This window comes from Andrena cerasifolii, chromosome 5, assembly GCF_050908995.1.
Source record: "Andrena cerasifolii isolate SP2316 chromosome 5, iyAndCera1_principal, whole genome shotgun sequence".
In the NCBI taxonomy this organism is placed as follows: domain Eukaryota; kingdom Metazoa; phylum Arthropoda; class Insecta; order Hymenoptera; family Andrenidae; genus Andrena; species Andrena cerasifolii.
Genome location: NC_135122.1, coordinates 13,382,951 through 13,407,001, shown reverse-complemented (window position 1 = coordinate 13,407,001; position 24,051 = coordinate 13,382,951). Strand labels below are relative to the sequence as shown.

Genomic DNA, 24,051 nt, shown 5'->3' with positions numbered 1-24,051 from the left:
TCCTTACCCTCCTCCAAATATCCTCCTACGCCCCTTCGATATTCATCGCGTTCTAGCAACTTGCAGATTCGCTTGCTCTCCCGATTAAAAGTATGCGCAGAGAAGAGCCACTCGCCTCTGTCCAAATTCTACGCATCCTCGAACCGTTCAACTTCCCTCCACCGTGGATCATAATAGACAGCAGTGTCGAATCCCCGTGACTCACCCCTGTGCAGATTCGAAGAGAGCAGGCTGTAGATATGCAGTGGAATCGCGTAGACGTTTCTCGCTACCGATCCGTGGATCGTAAAACTTTATTAGGAGCAGAGGCTGTCCTCTTCTGGAGCGGGCAAAGCTTTATTGCACGCGGCTCGATCGGGACAAAGGGGTCGGGGGACGAAATGGAAGCGGAGGAGAGGTCGGTTAATGACATTCCGGGGGCACGCGTTGCGCTCGGCCCGAGTTTTCGCCGCGATGGACCCGACCGCGTCCGTACGCGAGGAGTGGTCGTGTGCACGCTGAATCGAGTTTTACTTTCATTCGGGTGAAAGTGGCGGCCCCGGTTCTCCCTGGCCGCTGCGAGCTTATCAGGCACGCGCCGTTTTTCTTATTCTTATTCGACCCCTTCCAGGGCCGACAGTCGTTTCCACCGGGGTACTTCGTTCTGGGGGAACTCTTTGCCTCCAGACGAGTCTCGTTCCTCCTCTTTTCCTTATTGGTTCACGACGGGGCAGACTGCACCGGAGTACAATTGCTTCTTTTTTCGCTACGAGTCAAATGGATTGTTTATCAAGTACAGGAGACGTACCGTGGCGTAAAGTCAACAGTAGTATGCCGCGTTGCCCTTCTCGCGTGGATTCTTTATGGGGGTGATGTAAGATATAGGTGTTTTAAAGTAGAGAGTTGAAATGGCGAGGGAAGATTGGGTCGCGATGGGGGCACGTTGGCCTTGTTTAGGTTATACTATGAGCATATAGTGTGAAGAAAATTGGAGAAGTATTTTGGAATCTCACAATATGTTTAACTAGACTCTTCATAAACTTACTCTCCCACAACAGATCCCCAATTGACGTTTTGGACAAGTATACAATCTTCCCGGGAGAGATCCCATCTGTTTTCCAATTCAAACAAACAGACCCCCTGCTGCAACTTAAAGTTAACCGAGCCTGCGTTCCAAATTAAATACTCTTAAAATGCAGGGTACTCAAAATTCTTTTTCGTAGATCATATCATGCAAATTAAAATTTTCATTGCCTAACATTCTTACTTCGAGATACCTACTCTAGAATGTACGAGATTTCTACATGAATTTACATATATTCTGATGACACTCTCAGAAACTCTTAATTAAAACCCTGAACTCGCAATCGCAAGCAAGTCAGGATACAATCGCAGGGCTAGTAAGCTCCAATCACGGATGCCGAGAAATACAGGATAATCCCGTTCCCAGACGACAAAAACTTCTCGTCCGCTCTAATTGAGGCTTGCATTGCGATTGGAGAACGAGGAATGCAAACATTGCCGTAAGAAACATGAAACGAGGCGTACACGCGACACTGCCGTCCTGTCGAGCCGCATTTAATTCGGCTCCGTTTGATTTTAGATGAAGTCCAACGAATTCCTCGGGGAGAGAGACTTCGTTCCAACCTGCTGCCTTTCGCTCGCCTACGCGTCTACGTCCAAGTCACTTCGGACCAGTTTAAAATAAAGTTTCGTGTGTCAGGGTTTGCGTTACGCATGTGCCACTACTGATCAGAAACTCGATCGAATCGATCTCTTTCTTGCGACACAAAACGGCCTGTTACGGTATCTGCTGATTTCAGGAGCATTTGAAAAGGAATAGAAATTGGGGTAGAAATGGGGTGTAGAAGCTTCGTAATCAAAAGGGTGTTTGATTACGAAGCTTCTGTGGGATGCGATTAACTGAATTAGTCTCACTGTTTATAAGGTTAACTAGCAAAATACCCGTGCTTCGCTATGGTAGAGTAATTAAAAGGAATTGCATGTATATCTGTTTTTTTAAGTAATTTTTCTAAGGTAACCTTTGCTTAACGAGCATTTATATATGTATATGTTGATTTTTAGGCATTTGTGAGGGTAAACTTTGTAAGTAAAAACCAAGTTGATATTTATTAGGGCCTAAGAGATATTAATGGGTTCGTGAAATCACATTTTATCCCCTTTTCACCCCCTTGGGGGTTGATTAGGGCAAAGTCATGAAATTAGTTTTTAGGCATTTATGTGGGTAACCTTTCGAAGTAAAAACCAAGTTGATATCGAATTGGGCCAAAGAGATTTTAAAAAATCCGTGGAAACACATTTCACCTCTTTTCACTCCCTTAGGGGTTGATTAGGACAAAATTCTTAATTTGGGTTTTAGGCATTTGTATAATAATTATTTATAAGTGACTGTATCAGAGCACGTTGAAATAGCTTGTTATCACGTCGAAGCACACCCGCGAACACTCTTTCTCTCTGAAATGCTATATTACAAAAAGCGTTATTATAAATATATTATCGGTGCGCCTAGGCATTGCGTTTAATTGCCTTACTCAGCGGGATGTCACTTAAGCTGTCGCTAGAACAGAGATCCCAATTCGTTTCTCACCTAAGGCAGGTTATACTTAAGTCGGCGTCGATCCACCCTAATCGAGAGTATCAGCGGTCGCACGTGCGATTTCGTCACCGATGATTCAGAGCAACGGTGGCAGTTTAAGAGCGGTCACGATTCTTTATGAGAGGCAATCACCGGCGTGAAGTACGTTTCTGCCGAGTAACGATTGCCGTGACGCACAGTGCGTCGCTTAGTTATATGGGCGTTCAGGACGAAACTCATAACATCTGAACTAATCAATTTTCGACCTAAGTACCCTAACAGTTTTTTTTTGAGAATATAAAGATGCATCGATTGGTGTATAAAAAATGCACAGTTCCATTCAAAAACATTGAGGCGATCTTGTTTTTTTTATTGAATAGAAAGTTTTTTTCAATATTTACTATTGCAATTTGTTGCCAACGGAATGCTGACTAACTCCTGCTCGAAACATTTTTTTGTCAAATTATTTGTATCACGTTTATCGCGTTTGACTGCTATTTTAAAACTGAAGACACCATCCAATATGGAAACGTCATGGTAGATATCGTATAAATATTTGGAAAAAGCAGATCGGATGTTTAGAACTTCAATTATTTGCCCCTTGAGGCAGGACAAAACCACGTTTCAAAAATTTCTTGGTTCGTCCTTGTTAAACGTGTTTCTAAGAAAATGATTACAACTAAAAAAGGAGCAGACATGTGCAGACAAATTTTGTATATTTATGTTGGAGGACTGTTGTAGAAATAGTTCCCCACATAAATCCCAAGACGTGTTTTACCTTTCTCGAGAAAAGTTAGATTAAAGTTGGAAAAGCGTATAATTCAGCAATTTAATGGATGTGTAATTGCGAGGCAATGAAACTGAATTTAAAGTATGTACAAAAATGGTTTCGTAATCAAAATAACGAGTATCTAATACCTTCAATTGAATGATCCATTGAAAGTTATTTTTATTTACGCTTAACTTTGATAATGTGTAGATGGAGTTCAGATATAAGACAGAATTAAACACATGAAGGAAGTGAGTTAAATAGATTCTCTCAATACTAACGTGTTTCCTGAGTGTTGAGGGCTTTTATTTTGTTTTCTTTCAAGTGTTCGTATGTTACAGTTGTTGATTTTTAGATTTTTTTTCCATTGAGCGACGCACTGGAAACAGCTTGTCCACGTTGCCTCGCAATCGTCAACAGGATGAGATATATAACGAAACCGTATAATTTATACAGGATGCTCCTAACACAGTGTCAGGAAATTTATGGGCACATTTCGGACCTCGGGACTGACAAGAAAGTCTTGACAAATGGCGCTCCGTAGACACCTCGTTTCGGGAATGTGGCTAATTTAAGTTTTACTGTTAACGATTTATGTTTAATTCCCGAGTGATACGCGCGGCGGGAAACATTAACAAGCACTTTTTATTACGGGGTGTGTTTTGGAAACGACACGGGTGCCCCAGAATCCGGTGTTTTTTTGTAGTTGTGCTACGTGGAATGTCAATGCGTTCTGCTCTCATGTTTTTTTTTTGGCAATGCAGTTTCGAAAGGATCTTAAAAGAGTAGCGAAAGGAATTTTATTGAGACCTAGAGCAGGACAGTACATAAAAATCGTCAGGATTTGAATACAGTGTAAATCCGGGACTGCCGATACACCTAACATAAAATGACTATTAAAATTAACACTGATATTATTTATTTTATCAGAATAAACCTAATATGTTCAGAATTTTATGCTGATTTATAAATACCGGTCAACATTCGCTTTAAGACAATATTTGCTGAAAATTGGGTTGAAAGCTGAAGTCGTGACATCTGACAACCTCTCCCGATGTGCCGGGAGAAATGGTTTTCATCGTTGGTCCTCTCGTTAGCTTCGAGAGGAAGGGTTAATACGGCCAAATACTTTCGCTGCATTGTCCCTTAATACCTCTACTATCTTATTATCCAAAAGCTTAAACGAAAATTAACGTAGAATTATATTTTAAACACGATTCTGTACATTACAATTATTTAAAACAGGTTAAATGATGTGATAATCTCTAGTTACCTTCCATAGCCTATAAATCCAGCGAAACACAGAAGGAAGCGAAATGACGTTATTCATTCAACTATTTGGCTCCTAGAGAAGCTATTGTTCTGTACCTTAACGCGCTCTTACGTATACGGTCTGAAATATAGAGATTCGACGAACTCTCCTGCCCAACCGACTCACCCGGATTCACCCTATGCCACCCTATGTCAAAGCGTCTCCTTCGCTAGATAAGCTTTTCCTCTCACCCTTCCTATAACTCTCGAAGCGTCGAGTCAAAGGTCTCGCATGCTCGCGTCACCGCCGTTTTCCAATGGCGGTGCGCCGTAAAGATAGTAGTCTAAGACCGTCATGAACCGCCGGACGCGCACATCAGCCTGTCCCCCTAAAATCGTCAACGTACGAGCCACGAGTTACGAGCGAGTTGCATACTTTCCCTTCGTTCTGCCCGTCTTTTTTTCGTCGCGATTCCTCATGGGCGCCCGCGCGACAAGGCGCCAAAGATGTAGTATACGGTGCGTCGGTCGCGGCTCTCTCGTCGACGCGATAGTGTTACGTCCAGGATATTTTTCGATTTCGCGTTACGCGCGGCTGGCACGATTAAAAAAGTGGAATCAGGCCGCTTGTGCGTTCACCTCGCCGCCATCTATTAATTCTACGACCGAAGAGGTTCTCTGGAATTCGCGCGCGCGATGAATGGGCCTTCCGTACCCGGCGCAATACTAGAACCGCAATAACGAACCTTTCGCGAGTTGGAAACGTGGAAGCGTCGGAAACTGGGGCATCCGGAATGCAATTTTGAAAATCCTGCGCGATCCTGCCGCCCAGAATTTCGAATAACTGGCAATCCTGGGTAACTGGGACTGTATGGAAAAGAGGAAGGAATAGAAATCGGGGTACTTTGGAATGTTACGAAAGCCTGAAGCAACCCTTTCACTGCCGGGCTCTTAAATCCTTGCTACTGGACCGTAATCTTATTTCCAATTTCTGTTTAGACGCCTACTTTAAGCTTGACCTACCTAAATTTATATTCATATAGTCGAACAACTTTCGTCGCAGAATTTCTAACTACCGTAAAGACGTCGTCTATTTGCGTGTACGGCGACATGGCCCGCGAACCTCCACAATCATTATCTCTCGCAAAAATCGCGACCTAGGAGCGCTGCAGAAGCACTCGCGAGCGATTAACTGGCAGCATGAGCTGCATTGGGCTGATAGCTAGGTAACTTCAGGCATGAGCACAGGTGCAAACTTGGTAAGCGATACCTGCGTCCACGCAAGGATACAGTCTGTGGCAGGCGGAAGCGGGTGGTGGTGGTGGCTCCCGAGCAGAGTCGGGACGAGATGGGGGCAAAGTGGTAACAGAGAGGGAGAGAGGCTAGCTGTCGTCGCTGCAGCATCAGTCGCCGGCACCGCGCGATACCCTACGCTTTGCAGACCTGACAGTTCCGCTCTGGTTTCACCAAACTGTGACTTTGCATCGGAAGAATCGGTACTCGGGAATCTAGCTCGCGAATACTTGTGGCATCCCTTAGTTGACGTCAGAATAATATCGTACTGGGTGCTGTTTTCTTGGAGAAATTAAAATCCAAAGACATCTCGATCGAACACGAATCGAATCCCAAAGGCGAAGTAATCACTCGTATTTGCTAATTTGAAAGCTGTCAATCTACGATTGCTTGTGATTTTGGAGTTGATGTTGGAGTAATATCGTGTTCGTTGCAGTTTTCGTCGAGGAATCGAAGATCGAAGCGTGTATAGATGGTATTTGAACTGTAGGGTTGCGGCAACAGGTCTTCGGCAGAAAGTAATTGTGCTAGTATCGTCGTTTTGAAGTTTCCTGTCTTGCCACTTGATATCGAAGTGGTATTCCGATGACTGATGACTGACAGCTACCAGTTGATAATTTAAGGACTCTCTTATAACAGGTTGGGAATTGCAATTCGATCGTGAACGAGATTTCAATCTAGTCACGGTGATCCTCGTAGTTGTTGCCAGATTCAGATACCAAAATGTTTAATTACACAGATGCACGTCAATTAAAAAATCATCGGTCACCAATGACAAGGTATTCCCAATCGATGCATCCCATACTTCTTCTTAAAGTCCACCTTTTGCCACCTAATTTCCAGAATTACCCTTCAAATCCCTTTTCGTAAATTCGGTAAAAAACACGTCGATCTCATAAAGTCGGTGGCGCCCTCCACTCGCGTGTAACGGACAGACGAAAGAAAAACAGAAAAAGCCAAAGCCAATTGACCTAATTTTTATATTATTCACACGCAGATATCGATTCACGGGGAAAAAGAAACTGCTCGCTTGAATTTCACGCGCGTAAATACGTCTCGCGATGCACGGCCTCCTCGCGGAGTGTCTGTTAATACAATCGACGATAAGCCGCATTTTGTGTGCACACCAGAGGAGCGAGGTTCGCGCTCGCGGTCGTGATAAATCATCAGGGTGCACAATGAGCTGAATATTTATTAAAATCGAGCATCACACAGCTCCACCCCCGGAGGCGCGTGCATTAACGTTGCGTGGTCGCAACGGTGGATCGATGTCGTAATAACAAAAGGTTCGGCGCAGCTTGATGTAATTTATAACAGCTCATTTCGTAAGGGCCCGAGTACACCGTTAATTCATCCGCACAACTTTCCTCGAAAACTCCCCACCTAGCTATTACGTAAATTACCGACCTCTTTTAGGTCATTTTATTCATCCCGGTGATGATGCATTGAAAGGCGCAGTGAGGCGAACCTATCGGGTACGATGATTTACGATAATGAATTCGGCGTCGCGAATCGCGAAGCCATTAAAGCGAAGTTTGCTTTAATAAATCCTGAGAAAGCAAGAAGATCCTCGATGACCGGCCACTTGCCACATTAAAAGTGAAATATTTAGTTGTCCCTTTTCAATAGTACCCTTCAATCTCTAATAAATAATCAGATGAATAATCGAGTATCCCGTTCGTCGATCAAGCTCAGAATAATCACAAGGATCGTCGTGACAGAAGAGCGCGTGAAAAGCCCAGCGAAGAGCAGTTTAAGAGGCCTCTAAATCTTCACAGATAAATCAGTCGAGTTCTTTAGATTTTTCCGGCGCGGGGGTGGCTGCGAGCTGCTACGGGGCGGGTGGAGTGGAATCCCTGGCACGCGGCGAAAGAACGTTCGCGGAATCGCGGCAATATCCACTGGACGTGGAGAAGCTGGGAAGGTCTGGAGCTCTCGTTAACGGAAAGAGACGCGAGACAAGGACGTACGGTGCCTTGCGGACGATCGACAGGATGCTTCTGACGAGCACGGGCGAATTGTGGCTGCGCCAGCCTCGGACACTCGCGCCAAGGATGCCGGCGACGAAAAGACCGACCGTGGACGACACGGGCACGTAGTCTCCCCAAAGGTGAACAGAAAGGCGCGCGTGATGTCGATATCGCGAGCGCGATCCTGGCCGCTTCTGGAGTCGCAGGCGAAACGGAATTGCGGTGCCACGAAGGACATGCTCGCGGTGAACGCGAGCGAACGTACGGTGGAGAACGACGAGAAGAATTGCCATCAACAGAGCGGCAGCCCCCAGGTGCAAGCTAGACGACTTTTATCCAGGCATTATTACCCTGAGGGTGGATGGGGCTGGGTGGTGACGGTCGTCAGCACGTTGGTGCATCTACTAGGACCCGGCTTGCAACTGTCGATTCCGGCCACCCTCGCTCTGCCAGCCACTGTCAAGTTTTATCATCATCCGCTGCACACAGCCGGTGAGTTTCTGAATGCGGTACCATTTGCAATTATTCAGAGATAGGGTTGGTTTGATTTTACGATCGTAGGATTGTTGTTTAAGTTCACTCAGACGAGTCGAGTTCAACTGAGTTAGAGCGAGGAATTAATAATAAATCAATCATTCTTGCATCGATGTTGCTATTCGCGAGAATTATGTAATTGGGAACAATAAAAATTTGGAAATTATTATTAGCCTTATACTCCGCACGTGTTATTAGTACGCACTCCGTACGTGTCGCCTGCAGTTGCATCTGAATGCGGTCCTGAGAGTTGATGAATTTCCGGAAATTGCCCTAGTTGGGTATAGTTTATAGAATATAGCACCGTGGAGACAGTTGCTGAGATTGCGATATACGGTGACGGCGTAACGTTATCGCAATGTACGTTAAGGGGATTCAGTGTTAACAGGTTTCTGGTTGGCTGACGTTAGATACTATACATATATTCTCCTGTACACGTAGTTTCACGAGAACTGACATAGAAGCATGAGTAAAGTCGCAAATGTGTTCCTCCCTCCGTGGATGCAGAAAGTGCAGCTTGAGGAATTTTTGCTTTGATCAATAATATGTGCTTCTAATTATTGTAAGATATGATATAGCCCACTGTGAAGCATAGTATCTCTAAACGTAGATCAAGAAATGCTTCGCCTTCGGTACTTTTATCCTAGTAAATCTGAAGTGCAGTGTTCATCATGGCGTTTCTCGGAATACCGAGCTGACACTGGCTTGTAATAAATTTGTTTTCACAAGAATATTAGTTTCCCCTCGATAGTAAACGCGTGCATGAAAAGTTTAATTAGAGATTCGCTCTGATCTGTTTCACTGCTGAGAAACGTTTGATGGCCAAAGATGAAAGGAAACGCCGCTGCTTTGTAGTGGTTCACACTCGGTTTAATAGTCTCATCGAAAATTTACGAGAAGCAGATGGTCCCGCTGCTTATGCTACGGAGTATCGACGCTCGACGAAGTTTCGAACCCTGTTACCGATCGGAACTGCATTTTAATTGGCAAAGTAAGACGATCGCTACACGTCTGCAGCAGAGTTACGAAAATTGCAATTCTCGAGTTGCTGCAATAGCGAAACAGAAAATTGGTGGTTACGCTACCTACCGGTAGTTATAACAGAGGATTAATTTTATCAGAAGTTTGATTTCGTCGTATGAATTTAACTTTTCGGCGCTGTTTAAATTAAATAACGAAGACAATTTCGATTGACAACCATCGAACCTAAATGTCTGATCTATTCCTGGCTAGCTCCTTCCATTTCCAACCCTTAACATCTCCCCGCAATATTTCTTTACCGATTTGTCTTCCTTTCGTTTTCTTGCGTTTTTCTTTCGAGGTGCTCTTAAAGCGGACATGTGAGACGAGAGTTTTTATGGGGAAAACTTGAAGCGACAGATATGAACCGCATTTATCACAGTTCTCCAACTCGATCGGTCTTATTAGGACCACCATACTGGTACCAATCAGTATACATGTCAGAAGGAATAACACGCTGTTTTGAGTACCAGAACCACGATTACATAGGTTGTTTTATTATTTAATTTATTTTTAAATAGATTATGTCATTCAACACTACAACTTCATATTATCATAGGAGATCTAGGGAAATTTTAGGTTTTTCAAGCTGAATTACCGACTAAACACGCGGCTGAGCGAATCTCATAGCGCGCTCTACGTTTAAATCGAGCAAAACGTTGTGCCAAACGAAACGGTCGATGTATGACAAATTGCCATCTGGGAACTTCTTACCCATTGATCAAACACTATAGGAAATTAGGGGATTCGCCAATTGCTAGTCAGACATAGGAGCGCAGACTTTACTTAGAGTTTCGAAGTTTCGGCGCCTCGTATTTGATTTTTGGGGTGCAATGAAATTCTATTTTTTTCAGCTTTCGATACAGTTCTTCAACACATCGATCTTCTGATCGAATACTCCACGATCTGTATAAGAAATATTATTAATCGTATTTACGGAAGTAACAGATAGGTACAGAAGAGTAGAAGTAACTTCTACTAATCAATGCCAAATATTAGTTCCTCGTGATTAAGGGGTTACGCCTATCTTTAAGGTCCGAAAACACAAGTATTTTCGGGATTTTTTTTAAAACTTAAAGACTTTTTTAAATAAACGGTTGTATCTTAGATAATACATATTTTAAAGTTCTTGTAGTCTTGTAGTTTCAGTAGTTTGCGTTGACCACTCTAATATTTAAAAAAAAATATTTTAAACATATTTAAAATATTTTTTTCAAGTACACTTTCGAATACATAAAGGTCTGATTAAAAAAGCCTTCAAGTTTTCCCCCCAAAAATTCCCGAATATACATGTTTTTTCAGACCTCATAGATAGGCATAACTCCTTAAGAGAGATTTATAGGATGTGTACATATATATATTTACAACATGAATGTCGTTACAGTAACCCAGAAAATTTAATAACCCAGAATAGTAATGGCGCATTCCATCGCCAGTATAATGATCTAAAAACCAGCAGGAGAGATCTACATTGACTTCTAACTGTGATTATCGGTCTTCCAAACCGTGGCATGTCATTTTGACGTGTAATAGCTGCCAGCCAGTTATTTTCTCGACGTACCACGAGGGTATCGGTCAACGGTGATCGAACGATTCGGTCCTCCCTGACCCTGATATTATATCGATATTTAATCGTAGACACTGTTCGATGTAACACACGGTGGAAATGACGATCACGTTCAATGCCTATAGCTGTATACAGCTGAGAAAGAACAGTACACATTTATCTCAAGCAATTCGATTTTTCGTAACACCGAATCCAATTTAACAGGAGCACTTCAATTCAGCCTCGCAATACTGGCAGAAATTTATTTTCCGTTTCTAAATTGTCCCCGTTCGTATCCTTCTAATTTCTCGCCCCTTATCGCCGTCATCTTGCATTAATTTCAGTAATTTCAACGTTATCCACGTAGATCGATTAAAACAGCACACCCTGTACATTCGGTAAAGTAAAATTTAAAGCTACACCAACTTTCAAATTAATCAGCTCGAATAAAAGTGTCCGAATTACAGTGTCGGGCCGTCAATTATCCCGGGCGCGTAAATGTAGATTCACGAAGGCGTATACAGGATTTGCGCCGTGTTTATAGCCCATGCCGCCATTACAAAGGCGTACGTTTAATGCTCGGCTGACGACGGACCGGTGTGGAGTAAATGCACGTTCGCGAATCCATATATTTCGGCTGAACGGGGAAATAACGTCGTCAGAAGGAGAAGGGCTACAATGGGCAGGGATTTGGGATAAGGGTCGCGTCAAAAGCGATGCCGAGCGAAGGGACTTTCTGGCACAAATGAAAAAGTTAGGATCATCGCGGCGATTCAGCCTTTTACCTTCAGGCTGATAAAATTGCACGCGATCCCCAAGAAATCCGAGTATAATTATATAATGCCATAAAGCCGGCGATAGGAGGCTGCGTAGAAGAAGGGACGCGACAAGGGAGGATTAAATTGAGGATACTTTCGGGAGTTCCAGCAACGGCTCCGGTCAAGGGGGTAACGCTCCTTTCCAGAGTTTATTGCGTTGCCGTAGGAATTGCAGGAAATTACGGAATTAATGAGGAATTGTCAGTTGACTCGAGTAACAAGTTGGATGACCAATTCCCCCAGGCGAAATGTCTTAATTATGGCAGGAGAATTAATTTTTCTGCCACTCCAGATTAGCTTTTATTTATTCGTGGGTAATAGTTGCAACTGATAATGGGAAATATTTCGTGATGAAAAAAAGAGAAATAGTGAGAAGAAAATCATTTGCAAAATGTGTGTGAAATATGTCTGCGCACTTTCTTATCGAAATCCCCAAATGGCTGTAGAACATTATACAAATTATGAGGATTACTAGTCGAATAAAATGTAATTCATCTTGTTTCATCTGATAAAAATGGGCTGTGTTGAATCTGCCAAGTTTGACAACTAATCTTTTCACGTCAGCTATCTTAACCATTCTTTTACCAATACTTGGATACAAAGACCCTTAAGGGTACTAGACAGTCGTTCCAGTCTAAAATGAAGCATTTCTCTTCCATTTATTTACAAAATTTTGTGAGGATGCTCGAATTTGATTTGAATCGATTGTAACCTCCGTTTTTTGAGTTACCACTGCAAAACAAAAGAAACATAAACGTAGCGACATATATAATGCATATTTTTGACTAAACAAACATGTTTTTTAAAGCTTATGATGTTAATAAACTTCGTGCCAAAGAACAAGTCCCAGTTTCGATTTGTTTCTTTGTAATTAATTGAAACAAAAGTGCTTCGTTTTAGACAAAAACGACTGCCTAGTACCCTTAATGAAGGATACTAAATTCTTCTTCTTTGGGTTATCTCAAAATATATTTCCAAAGAGGGAACAATATTCTGATCTCCCAAGGACTGCAGGGAATTATGCAAATTATTAAAGAAATTACGTGCAGTGAGCATAGCAGGCCAAGAAACTTATTCTTCCACGGGGGGTGCCTCAATCATGCCTCCATACAAAATTTCTTAAGGAAAAGAGCAAAACCTTAGACTCTACTACAGCTCTAGGTTCCACTACGCATTCAGAGATAACCCTCATACGCCTCGACCCTGTACAGACTCTACCTCCAAGCTGTTTAATAATATATCTAGAGGAAGCAGACACGAAGCTAAATTATAATACATTCACCCAAATTACTCGGTACAGAAGTATCAACCTTGTTCCTTCAACAACAGAAGTGCCAATTGCTGAAAAAGAGGCCGGGGATCACGATGCCATTTAACATCTCCGGCTTGAAGAAAAACGTACCCTCTCTTCAAGTTTAAGCCATTATAGGGTAGCGCTGGAAGAACGAAACGTATCGAGATAAAAGCAGAAGTAGTATCCACTGGTACACCGTTTGCGTAATCCTCGTCTCAAGCGCAGTCGTCTTAGTCTCTTGAAAGCGATCGCATTAGTTGTAACAACAAACATCTGCAACATCGAATGTCTGAACACCCCGTGAAGAGGCAAAAGTGTCTGACACAACATGCAGGAGGGGGCTCAGAAAAAGAGAGAGGGATTCCTCCAGCATCGGTTGAACCGGCCGACTCCAGAAGCGCAGCTGTCGCAGACAGCCGCACGATTCTTGGCCAGCGCGGTTCCCTCTGCCAGTTTGCGTGGTGAGCGTGCCGCGCTCGGTCGCTTCCTTCTGCGACTCGTGTCCTCGACAGGCCTAGATCGAGACCAAGATACCTGTACCTGAATCACACCATTGCCTGTACGACGCTTGCTACCGAAATCGCGAAGCGGTCAGAATAATTGCACCTTCCCTCGATCAACTTCTCAATTCGATACTGCCTTTCATCGAGCCGCAACAGTGCTACACATGTGATGCACGAATGTCCGGATACTTAGGAACATAGTTCAAAGCCATTTTTAATGTTGTTTCGATAGTAGTCGAAGGGTTAGAGTAACTTGTCAGAGCAGTCTGATCATGATCGAGTGGAACGATTTTATTAGGAATGTAGAAGGTACCAGGGAGTAATTAGTAAATAGTGGAGTGCAGAAGCAATTGTTGCAACGGATTGTTTCGATTGTTCGAGGACTTTGAAATGAGTAGCCTTTGAGGAATCAGTCATCGGTGTCTTGAAGAGACTGTACAGGAGGATTGTCGATACAATGATTTGCCAACTATTGCCGAGCATGTAAGCAAATCTACGCGATCGGGTCCGTCGTGTCCACTTGCCATTGAAGAAACAGCCAGCAAGGAAACAGGGACTACACCGGTGGAGAGGAAATGGAAGAGGCAGAAGAATCAGAGGAAGCGGAGAAACGTAGACGGCGAAGACGAAGAAGAGGAGGCGAAGTTGAAGAACGCTTCGAGGCCTGAGAGACCTGGATAATGGCTGGGTGTCGTGTCGATTCGGAAATTGGCGGTGACCAGGCGACAGTCACAGAATCATCGATCTGCTTCTCAAAGGATCTAAGTGGCAACAAGATGGCTATAGGTGATCCACGAAAGTCTGGTAAGAAGGACCTATGCGGTCAACGAAGTGGGAAGAACGAGGATGACGGAATGGGAAGCCTCGGTATCATCGAGAATCATGAAACATCCAGCAGCGATACAAGCTGGCTCGATCACGGAGCCAAAAGAGTACCCCAAGATCTGTTCAACGAAATAAAGTCACTGGTCGGCCAAGATAAGGCGGACAAGAACAGAGGGGCGATCGAACCTGCTGACAAGCCGAAAACTTTCGATACGAACACCGACGATCTGACCATCTCGGTGGATGACGCGTGCGAGTTCCGATCCCAAGATCGACAGCGCCGGTGCGTGGTCTTTAGTCCAGATAACGCGATACAAAACAAGACATCGGAGTCCAGGGAGCCGAGGAGGAATCAGGGGAACAGCGAGGCCCCGATCCCAGCCAGAGTTATCTATAAATTAGTCGGCTCGAGTAAGTGCCGCGGAACGGGGGACACGTACGTGAAGAAGGATCAGCGCGAGGATTCGCCGCGACTCTGTGTCCACGCACAACAGCCGAGGAATCATGTCAATCTGATCCTGGATACGGTTGACGGCTCGGCCGGGGGCTTCGGAACCTCTCAGACAGAAGTGCCTCGTAAACTCGTCGATTCCCTTAAAGACTCTGCGGCCAGGTCGGCCGTAAAGCGACGCGAGGACGTCGCCGAGAAGAGTGTACCGCGGTCGTCGACGAATCAGGAGACGGGCCTTTTCGGGGGACCGGGATCCTCCAACGACGCGGCGCCCATTCGCAGAGCGAGGACGCAGATGAAGCAGGCAAAGTGCGAGAATTGCGGGGAGGCGCACCACTCGCAGGAAAGGCACCCCTATCCCCAAAAATGCCCCGGCGACGTGGATTGCGACGATGTCGCCGGCGGGCAGAGGGACACGTGCGGTCCAGAGGGGACGGAATCGAAACAGGAGATCCCCGTTAACACGCTGCTCTATCACAGCGCGTCCCTGCCGCGATTGTCGGTGCACGACAGCGGCGTCGCGTGCAGCGGGAATGAACAGACACCAGCAGTGGGCCAGGCGCATAGCACCAAGCAATTGGTGGCCGATTTCAAGCAGCTGCACACGCTCAGACAGCATTACTACCCGGAGGGTGGTTGGGGGTGGGTGGTGGTGGTCGTCGGCGTGCTGGTGCAGGTGCTGTCCCACGGGATACACGGCGCCAACGGGGTTCTTCTGCAGCAGATTGGTGGAGTGTTCGGCGCCCATGCGTATCTGGAGTCAGGTTAGTTGGGCCATGTTTGCGTAATGCTTTCTGAGGTAGATTAGGGGGGATTAGAAGGGTTGATATTGTGGTTTATTGCTCGGTGTCACTGAGGTCTGTAATGGGGGTGTGTGTTGTAAGGTGATGCTCCAAGAGTCGGATGAATAAATGTCTATGTTACAAGGTGAAAACAGATCTCTTCACTAATCGAACGCCTGCAACGACGAGCCCCGGTAGAAGTGGGACGGCCCGGTACAATACAAGCACGAAACGATACACAACGATGTGGTTCGTTCTGGAGCAGACTAATATACCTGCATGCACCAATCTACCGTTTCGTGTATCCATTTGTGTGCACGTACTGTCGACCAATGCTCGTCGAATTTAATCAGCCACGCGTTTGCGTAACGAGCGGATCGATGGAGCGCGGCGAGCGTAGTAGACTTTTTTTTTTCGAATTTTAATCTGCATTCGGCGTGCACGATACGTGACCTAATCATCGTTAAGGGGCACGACTCTGCGATGATCCAGCTGGAATGGAAATCGAGTTGCACTCGCACTTGAGAAATGATTCCTCCTTTAAGACCGCGGAAAAGAGTAATTCCTTTTTATCGTCGTCGATGAAATGTGGTCGCAAACGTGGAAAGCGTTTCCAGCTGGGAAACAGAAAGTTCCACGGCCGTGGGAACTGTCGGTGAAATTAAAACGCGTCAGCTGCCCAGCAGCGTGTCTCTCTGCCCGTCGTTGTCGGTGCGCGCGAAACGAGGGTGAAATCGTGATGCATCTTTCACCTCGTTGCCCGTCTACGACCGCTTTGTTCGCGCGACAGTTTCTCGTTTCCCGCGCGGAGCGTAGGTGAGCCGTATATCGCGCTTTGGCCGCTGGCCAAACGTCGCGAGTGTCGTCGATGTATTCTTAAATCGGCCGCTAATAAAGGGGGATGTGAATCGCGCTAATTATACGCGACACGTTCTCACTACTCGTTTAATTCTCCTTTGCGGCAACGTGTGGCAGAAAGTCACTGGACAAGAAGTGCACTTTTGTCTTATGGAGAAGGCACGATGGATAATGAATGACGATAAACATATACTATATTTAATATGAAATTGGAAATTGAGTGGCAGAAGGGATACACTGTGGAATAATATTGAATTGTTCATTATAGTTTTCTAGTTTTCACCAGAGTGGTTAAGATTCGTGTCCACCATTCGAGCCTAAGAGATATTAAGGACTCCATGAAAACACAGCTTACCGCTTTTCACCCCCTTAGGGGTTTATTAGGACAAAATCCTGAAATTCAGTTTTATGGTTTTGTGTGGGTAATCTTTGTGAGTAAGAATCAAGTCGATATCTAATCGGGCCTAAGAGCTTTTGAAGAGTCCGTTAAAACACATTTCACCCCTCTTCACGCCCTTTGGGATTGGTTAGGGCAAACTCCTGAAATTGGTTTTTAGGTATTCGTGTGGACAATATTTGTGAGTAAGAATCAAGTTGATATCTAATCTGGCCTAAGATACATTAAGGAGTCCGAGAAAATACATTTCACCCTTTTGCCCCTCCTTGGGGACGGAACTTCCTAAAATCCTTCCTTAGTGGATGCCTACGTCACGAAAACAATGTACCTTCCAATTTCCACGTTCCTAGATTAAACGGTTTGAGGTGGGCGTTGATGAGTCAATCAGTCAGGATTTCTTCTTTTATATATATATATATATAAAAGATTAAGTTTTCCATGTATACAGTCCAGCGATAAACTGGACTTCCTGGGGACAGTTTACGGGACATGACCAACACCTGAACGAAACCACTGGGAAAATGTATACAGGCTCACGATGGTGCCTGGTCTAATAATCCCCAAGAAATATTCGCAATACTAAGGAGATGGCGCGTGGTCTCCTGGTGTTTCTCACACGTGGCCCAGTTATCTCCCAGAACGGAGGCGCGCAGTCTCTTATCGAAGCACGCGCAGCTGAATCGAGCAGCAAAGCAGACTATTCAATTACCATAAAATGCACTTGCAAGACCGAAGGAAACGTTTGAATATCCCTCGATCGATACACGAATCAATCTCTATTTCCGTGAAAACCTCTGAATTCAGACAAGCGACTCATAAAAACGTCGGACAGGTTCAAGAATCAAAATTGTTCAACCACCAAGGTGCAGCCAGGATCTTCGAACGGTCAGATAAAGACGAATTGCTCTCTCTGTCTCTCTTTCTCTCTCTCTCTGTTTTACGTCATCCTCAGACAGGATCTACCCGTTGGATTTGGGATGCCAGTGGAACGATCCGAGCCGCGAGAATACGTGTCTAGCACTGACGTCAGTCAAACAGACCTTAAGATTGAAGCGTTGATCCTGTTCCCGTTCGAGAAAGTGCTCTTCACACTCAACGAGTGTGTACACACGTGGTAGCAGGTGGGCTTGTGAAGAACGCAGGTCCATTCTCTCCTCAGGTGGGCCGGCCTCTCTTTTGATTAGTACTCCAAATCGCGTGATCGAGAGCAGAAGTCGACGATCGGCCCAACAATTTGTAGCTGCGCGCTCCTTCACGAACGAACGAGACGTCAATCTCGTGGCTGGAGGGAAAATTAAGCTTGGGAAGATGGATTACAGGAATTATGAAACTATCGTTTGGCCGGTGCTCTCGATTTTGGGCTGGTTTCGTGACCCCGTTGCGGAAATGATCGCCGAGTGCTTGATAAATTGCAGGCACTTATGCAAAGCAGCTGAACCCACTAGATTTTGATTTCGATGGTATTGGGAGTTTGGAAACGTGTACCATTCAAGTCACAAAAGGATATCGATACTATCCTGGGAAATTTGGTATTCGTGAATTATATTCGAAGGAACTGGGTGACCTAATATTGAACATATACCACTTGTTATTTTTTCAAAAAGAACCGTATAGGATTCAGAATAACTCGAGGTACGTACAATCATACGTTTACTACACCTATGTCCCCAGCACAGTATATTCACCTTAAATCTGACACGCCCAATAATCCCTTCATTTACAGATTCACTCTTAAAGCGTTCAATGCTGCCGCAGAATATCAGGTTTTCGGTACGATTTGGAAAAGTCATGAAAAACTCGAAGTACAATATTCAATTATATAAAAGGAATGGTTACATCTAATTATTCGCAGCACCACCTTCCTTTTCTCTATCCTATACGAATCTCAAATCAGAAACATGGGTCTGCAGTGATCCGCGAGCCACGCAACGTGTTAATTTCTGCCACTGCTTTTTTTTTCTCGTTGCCTGCCATCTGGTCAGGAGTCTTTTAGCGATAAGATGCGAAATACGGGGGCTGTCATCGTGGAATTCGTGGCGCGCGATGAAAACGAGCGTGAAGCGCGGAACGCGAGAAACGAAAGTGCCAGAGGAAACGCACGAAGGCGAAAAGAGGGTGATAAAAATTTTCTGAAACTGCCATTCCCTTGCGAAACTGGCGTTCGCCGTTTCTTTTTCCGTACGTCTGATTCCACCTCTTTCTCCTCCCTTTTTCGCGTCGAAATTCCCGCTTGTTAAGGACGCGGGCTCTTTGGGCTTTCGTTCAGACGCCTCCTGGGGAAGTTTCCGTTCGGGGCGAGGATTATTGTAACAGCGCAGATAAAGAAAGGTGGCCTTCGCGGGAGAAAAGAGAATCCCGGGTAAGAGGATTCCGGTATCAGCGACGATGGGACCGCGCTCGTTTCGCAGATGTTAACAATCGGACGGGAATACCAAGGATTTCCGTGAAATCCATCCCCCTGCATTGGTTGCGAATGTTTCCTCTTCTCGCTTTTTACCCCCCCAGTTACGTCCTTTTAGCGGGAAGCATATTTCACTTCACAAAAATTGTGAATGGGGCTACTCGATGGGACCTTTCCAAATGCACGTGAAATATTCGGCTTTTATTGCTTTTATGCGACACACTTTGACGAATATTAGAATATCATGTTGCACGTAATACGACATTTCTTGGACTATCTGGTGGCATTCGAATCTCCAAAATGCTGGTAGACAAAAATGCCGTCGTGGGGACATGCGGTTCATGAATGAATTATTGATTGAAACCTTTCGTTCACATCTCATGAGTTACTTAAGGAAGAAGAAGAATCAACGACCACACCGTCAGGCGAAACATCAAGCCCAGCCTTCAAGTTCACAACCGGTTGAACTTATTTTCGGTTCGGCAGCTACTTTCACGGTCGAAATGATTGTCCCATTTTATCCCCCTTACTCTACGTCGGAACGGAAGGCGACGTTCCATGTACGGTGTATAAGTATCGTCACTGGCAACTGTAAATATTCTAGCGTGTAATTTTAATTTTAAAGTGCGTTCAATTCGTTGAATCCGTTTTTACATAACTTCTATCCAATTTACACTTCCGTACACCGAGAGCAGGGACCCTGGGAAATATGATTATATTTCATATTCCAAGCTTGCAATCAGTAACTTCTGTTCTTACTACTTTTTTCGTAAAGAGCATTATTCAGGTTTCTACTTGCAGACCCCAGATTCTGCACAGTTACATTTCTAATTGAACGACTATCCCCCAATTCCATACAAAATCCCGCGTAATCGGCAGGGTGTAAATGGGTTAACGAAGCACCCCTCGAATTCGTTAGGAATAATCGCGGAGAGCAGCCGCTGCGCGCGAGCTATAAAATTGCGCGCGGCGGGCTTTTCGCGCCGCAAATTGCCCGCCGTAAAGTAATGAGAGATACGAGAGAGGACGGTGCAAAAATACCGGGACGAAACTGTTGCACGGGTGAAGAAACTTGCAACCCTGAGGGAAAAAAAAGAGAGGCGACCTGATTTATCGGGGCAACGAGCATAAAGACGCCAATGTATGTTGCTATCTTCGCGCGAAGGAACGCGAGTAGGAAGAGTGCGAAGCGCGATGCGGTGATTCGAATTTGTTTCGAAACGAGAAAATGTACCGCAACGTGGAAATAATTCAAGAAATTAAGTGCGAAAGCGGGAATAGCCGATTAAGTAGACCGTTGATAGGAAAAACGAGAGAGCGATAAAGAGATTTTGAGATCCCCGAAGCATTGTTTATTTACCTGGTGGACTAATAAAGACAGGAGGGGAAGCGTTCCCAGCTGTTTGTATTATAGTCGTCGTTATCTTTTTATTATTTAATATTCTCTCATATCTTTGGAATTTCGAGGAATGTAAACCGGTTTGGTTTTCTTTTATTGTTTTCACACCCTTGCCTCGAGAATTGCTCTCGCCATCGTGAGTATGCTTAATAGCGGGAAGGTTTAATTGCACTCGAGTCTAATGCAATGGCGAGTGCAGCTGCGACCAATTGATTTTAAGATAATTGCAAGGCAATCTCACTCCGACTTTTTATCACATTATGCAGCTAATAACTGTACTCCAGCTTTACGTTTTAAATCCCTAACGTGGAAATGAGTATTTCCAGAGCTACGAAAAAGTATTTGAAATAGATATTTAGTATCGATGGAGCAGGAGGTACCGCAACATTTATTTCTCCCAGTAACAGTGGTATCGCTTTGATTTACATGAAACGAAAATAAGACTGGCCTAAGGAAAGCTCGCGCGAAGCAAAAAACGGGACGACGTTCAAAAGAATCAAGCCCTGTTCGAAACTCGTACATCACGGTGCGACTTATATCTGTTTTTAAACGCTATAAAAACGAACGCCGGGCACCACGATGAACGGAATTCTTATTTTCTTTGACAGTTATGCTTTTTCACATGGTCGTGCTCAATTTGCTATCCCCGAGTATACTGCCCTGCGTCGGCCATAAATAATTTTTAATACAGTCCTCCTTGATATTTATTAAGCACGTCCTCGCGGGCGTAGTTGAGTTCATTTCGGTGAAATACTGGAATTTCCCTCTCGATGCACCTAGGCGCTCGTAGCTTTAAATAAATTGAAACGCATTACGTAGATTACGCGGCCTCCGTCTATTATTTCCAGTTGTCTTCGTTACTTTCTACTGCACGCCTGGCTTCCCCAGCTTGAAACAGTCCATTGTTGATATTCCTCAGGGGAGCGTTAACGGTGCAATTCTCCGAACGTATTAACCCTTCGGACTTTAATTTGTCAAGGTGCTTTTCCTCGGGAGCTAAAAAGCATACCAGCAACGTCACGATTCTAGGTAGAAGGTACGAAGAATCACAGACCCCTGATTCGCTTCATCAAAGTTCCGTTGAACCGCGCGAACTCGAAGTTCGGAATAGAAATCCGTTCTTACGAGCGGCGTAATTCCAAGTAACAAGTGCTCTCTTAAAACGTAAGATTTAAGAGCACCGTTAAGGACCAACCCCATGTCGGATGATACTGTTACAAGTTAATAGCCAGCCCGTACAGCTGATCCAGATCTCTCGAGTCCAGACGGCACGACTATCGACCCTGCAGCGGTGTTTCGCCGCCTGGTTGGGCCCCACGAACTAAAGTGAACGTGAGTTTCGATCGTTCGCCAAGGAAAGTGGTCGACAAAGGGGCCAGAAGCGAGGACAGTGGTAGAGGATCTTCTCGTTTCCTGCGACGGCCACTGTTATCTGTCATAGATCGCGTGAAAACAGAGGGTTCGATCAATCCGTCAATGACAGCGACCGCTGCTCTCAATCATCGGCTGCTAGTCTCTGTCAGAATGAGATGGCACAAGGATCAATTTCATTCCTTATAGAATTTTTCAATAGTACGCATGGAGCATGGAAATTTCTGCTGAGCCTGCCGCGCATTTTCAAAATTGATCGCACAGCAAGCTGGCACTAGAGGATATTAAATCGAAAGAGAACGGTATTATACTAATTTGGTATCGGATGGCTGGAGTGCCAAGTGCCGATGAAATTTACTATCACTGAAATGATAAGATATTCTTAATTTAGTTTCTAAAGGACTGGAAACTCTAAGAGATGCAAAGTGGTCTCCTCAGCTAGAATGAAGTTGTAAGGGCGAAAGTTAGGATTTCTTAATCTAAAATGCCAACAGATAATTTCAGAAAGCAGGAGACATTGTCGTCTATTATAAAGAAGCTGACATTAAAATCTTCACAAAGCTTCTTCGCTGCCAGCATTATCGTCGATATATCACGGAGCCAACCGTTTTTGTACACCGGGATCGAGGGGGTGTTGCTATCTTCTGGTGTCTCCCTTTCACCACTTCGTCATAGAATGTACATAACCAACGCCTTCTGCCAAAAGCACGGCATCCTCCCCTCGCGTGAGCCAGAGAAAGCCGGAGCAAAAAATCCTGGGTGTAACCTACTGCTCGGAAAGATATTCGACGTAAAAAGGGGCAGGGATCATTTTCGTGGCTGTCAACGGCAGAGATCATAAACGTTTTTATCTCTGCGAACGCTCGATCAGACACGTCGTGTCCATCCTGCGTGGATGCTGTTTTCGTGACGTTACTTTCACGAAAGATTCACGGCTCGCCTTCCATGGAAGAGACGAGCTCCATGGTGCTAGAAGTCTCCTTCTGTGAAAACCTGTCGCCTCGTGGAAATCGTGACTTGTGTCAGCCAAGGTTCCTCTTCGGAAATGTGAGTTTCTGCTCCAAATACAGTGGGATGCCTTGATCAAACCAGATGAAACGATCGATTCTGTGTTAATAATACACGTGACAGAATCTTAGGGAAATTTATAACTTTATTTATTTATGTTGCAATGAAATTCTGTTCTAATGGATTGAAAAGCATCGGTTTCCTCCGGCGAAAAGTGCCAGCTTCTGGTAAAAATCCTGTCCCCTGAGCTTATCTGGTCCAGATAAGTCGAAGACCCGAAAGGGATCTCTGTTATCGGCTCTGGAAGCTTGCAAGCTCTGCTAAGTACCTACGCGTGGTATTGTATCCACTTGAAGTAGTCTTTTAACTAGATGAGCTTTTTATTAGTCCTCCAATATTCAATTATCGGATTTCCTATTTGGATTTACAAGAGAGAAAAGCAAAAGGATGAGCTTGAAATATTGCAAAAGAATCACTATAACATAACTTAATCTATCTTAATATCTTTCAATCCCTGAATCACTGTAAATGCTTCAGTGTTGAGTAAACGATAATACACGGGGCAGGAAATTGAGTCACACAGCTTGCTATTTGAAAAGCTCAGGTGGCAGAAACAAACTGTACATTTGCAAACATACAGAAGCGGTGCATTTAATTTCCAAACCCTTTGGTACACTGGCTGTTACAGTACTTCTCTGATTACATAATTGAAAATATCGTGGAACAAAATGCAGCAATTGACCACGTTCTCATTTCAATTTCTCATTTCTGCGACAGGTAATTACGGAATGAAGCGTAAACGATCAATTGTGTCACCCTTCAAAGAGAATTTCGCGGGAGATTGCTCGCAATTTCAGTTCTCAGTGGCAGGAAACTCATCCCCCATTGCAGCAACTGGCGTTGCAGCCAAATTGATACTTTAGAAACAAGGAACGTCGACAGGCTAAGCGAATAAGTGTATAAATATCGACTCCCTTCGACATACG

At 44.6% G+C, this 24,051-nt stretch overlaps 1 protein-coding gene across 2 annotated transcripts in view; it reads left to right on the top strand.

Moving 5' to 3' along the window:
* Window positions 1–24,051, top strand: part of LOC143368907 (uncharacterized) — a 48,098-nt gene that overhangs the window by 7,329 nt on the left and 16,718 nt on the right. Inside the window, exon 1 of one of the 2 annotated variants that reach the window (XM_076812114.1) lies at window positions 13,433–15,613. The exons of the other annotated variant lie outside the window; for it this stretch is intronic. Coding sequence (XP_076668229.1) covers window positions 14,254–15,613 — 1,360 coding nt within the window. The 5' untranslated portion in view covers window positions 13,433–14,253. Of the gene's footprint in view, window positions 1–13,432; window positions 15,614–24,051 lie in introns of those variants that run through there. 2 annotated transcript variants of the gene reach the window in all.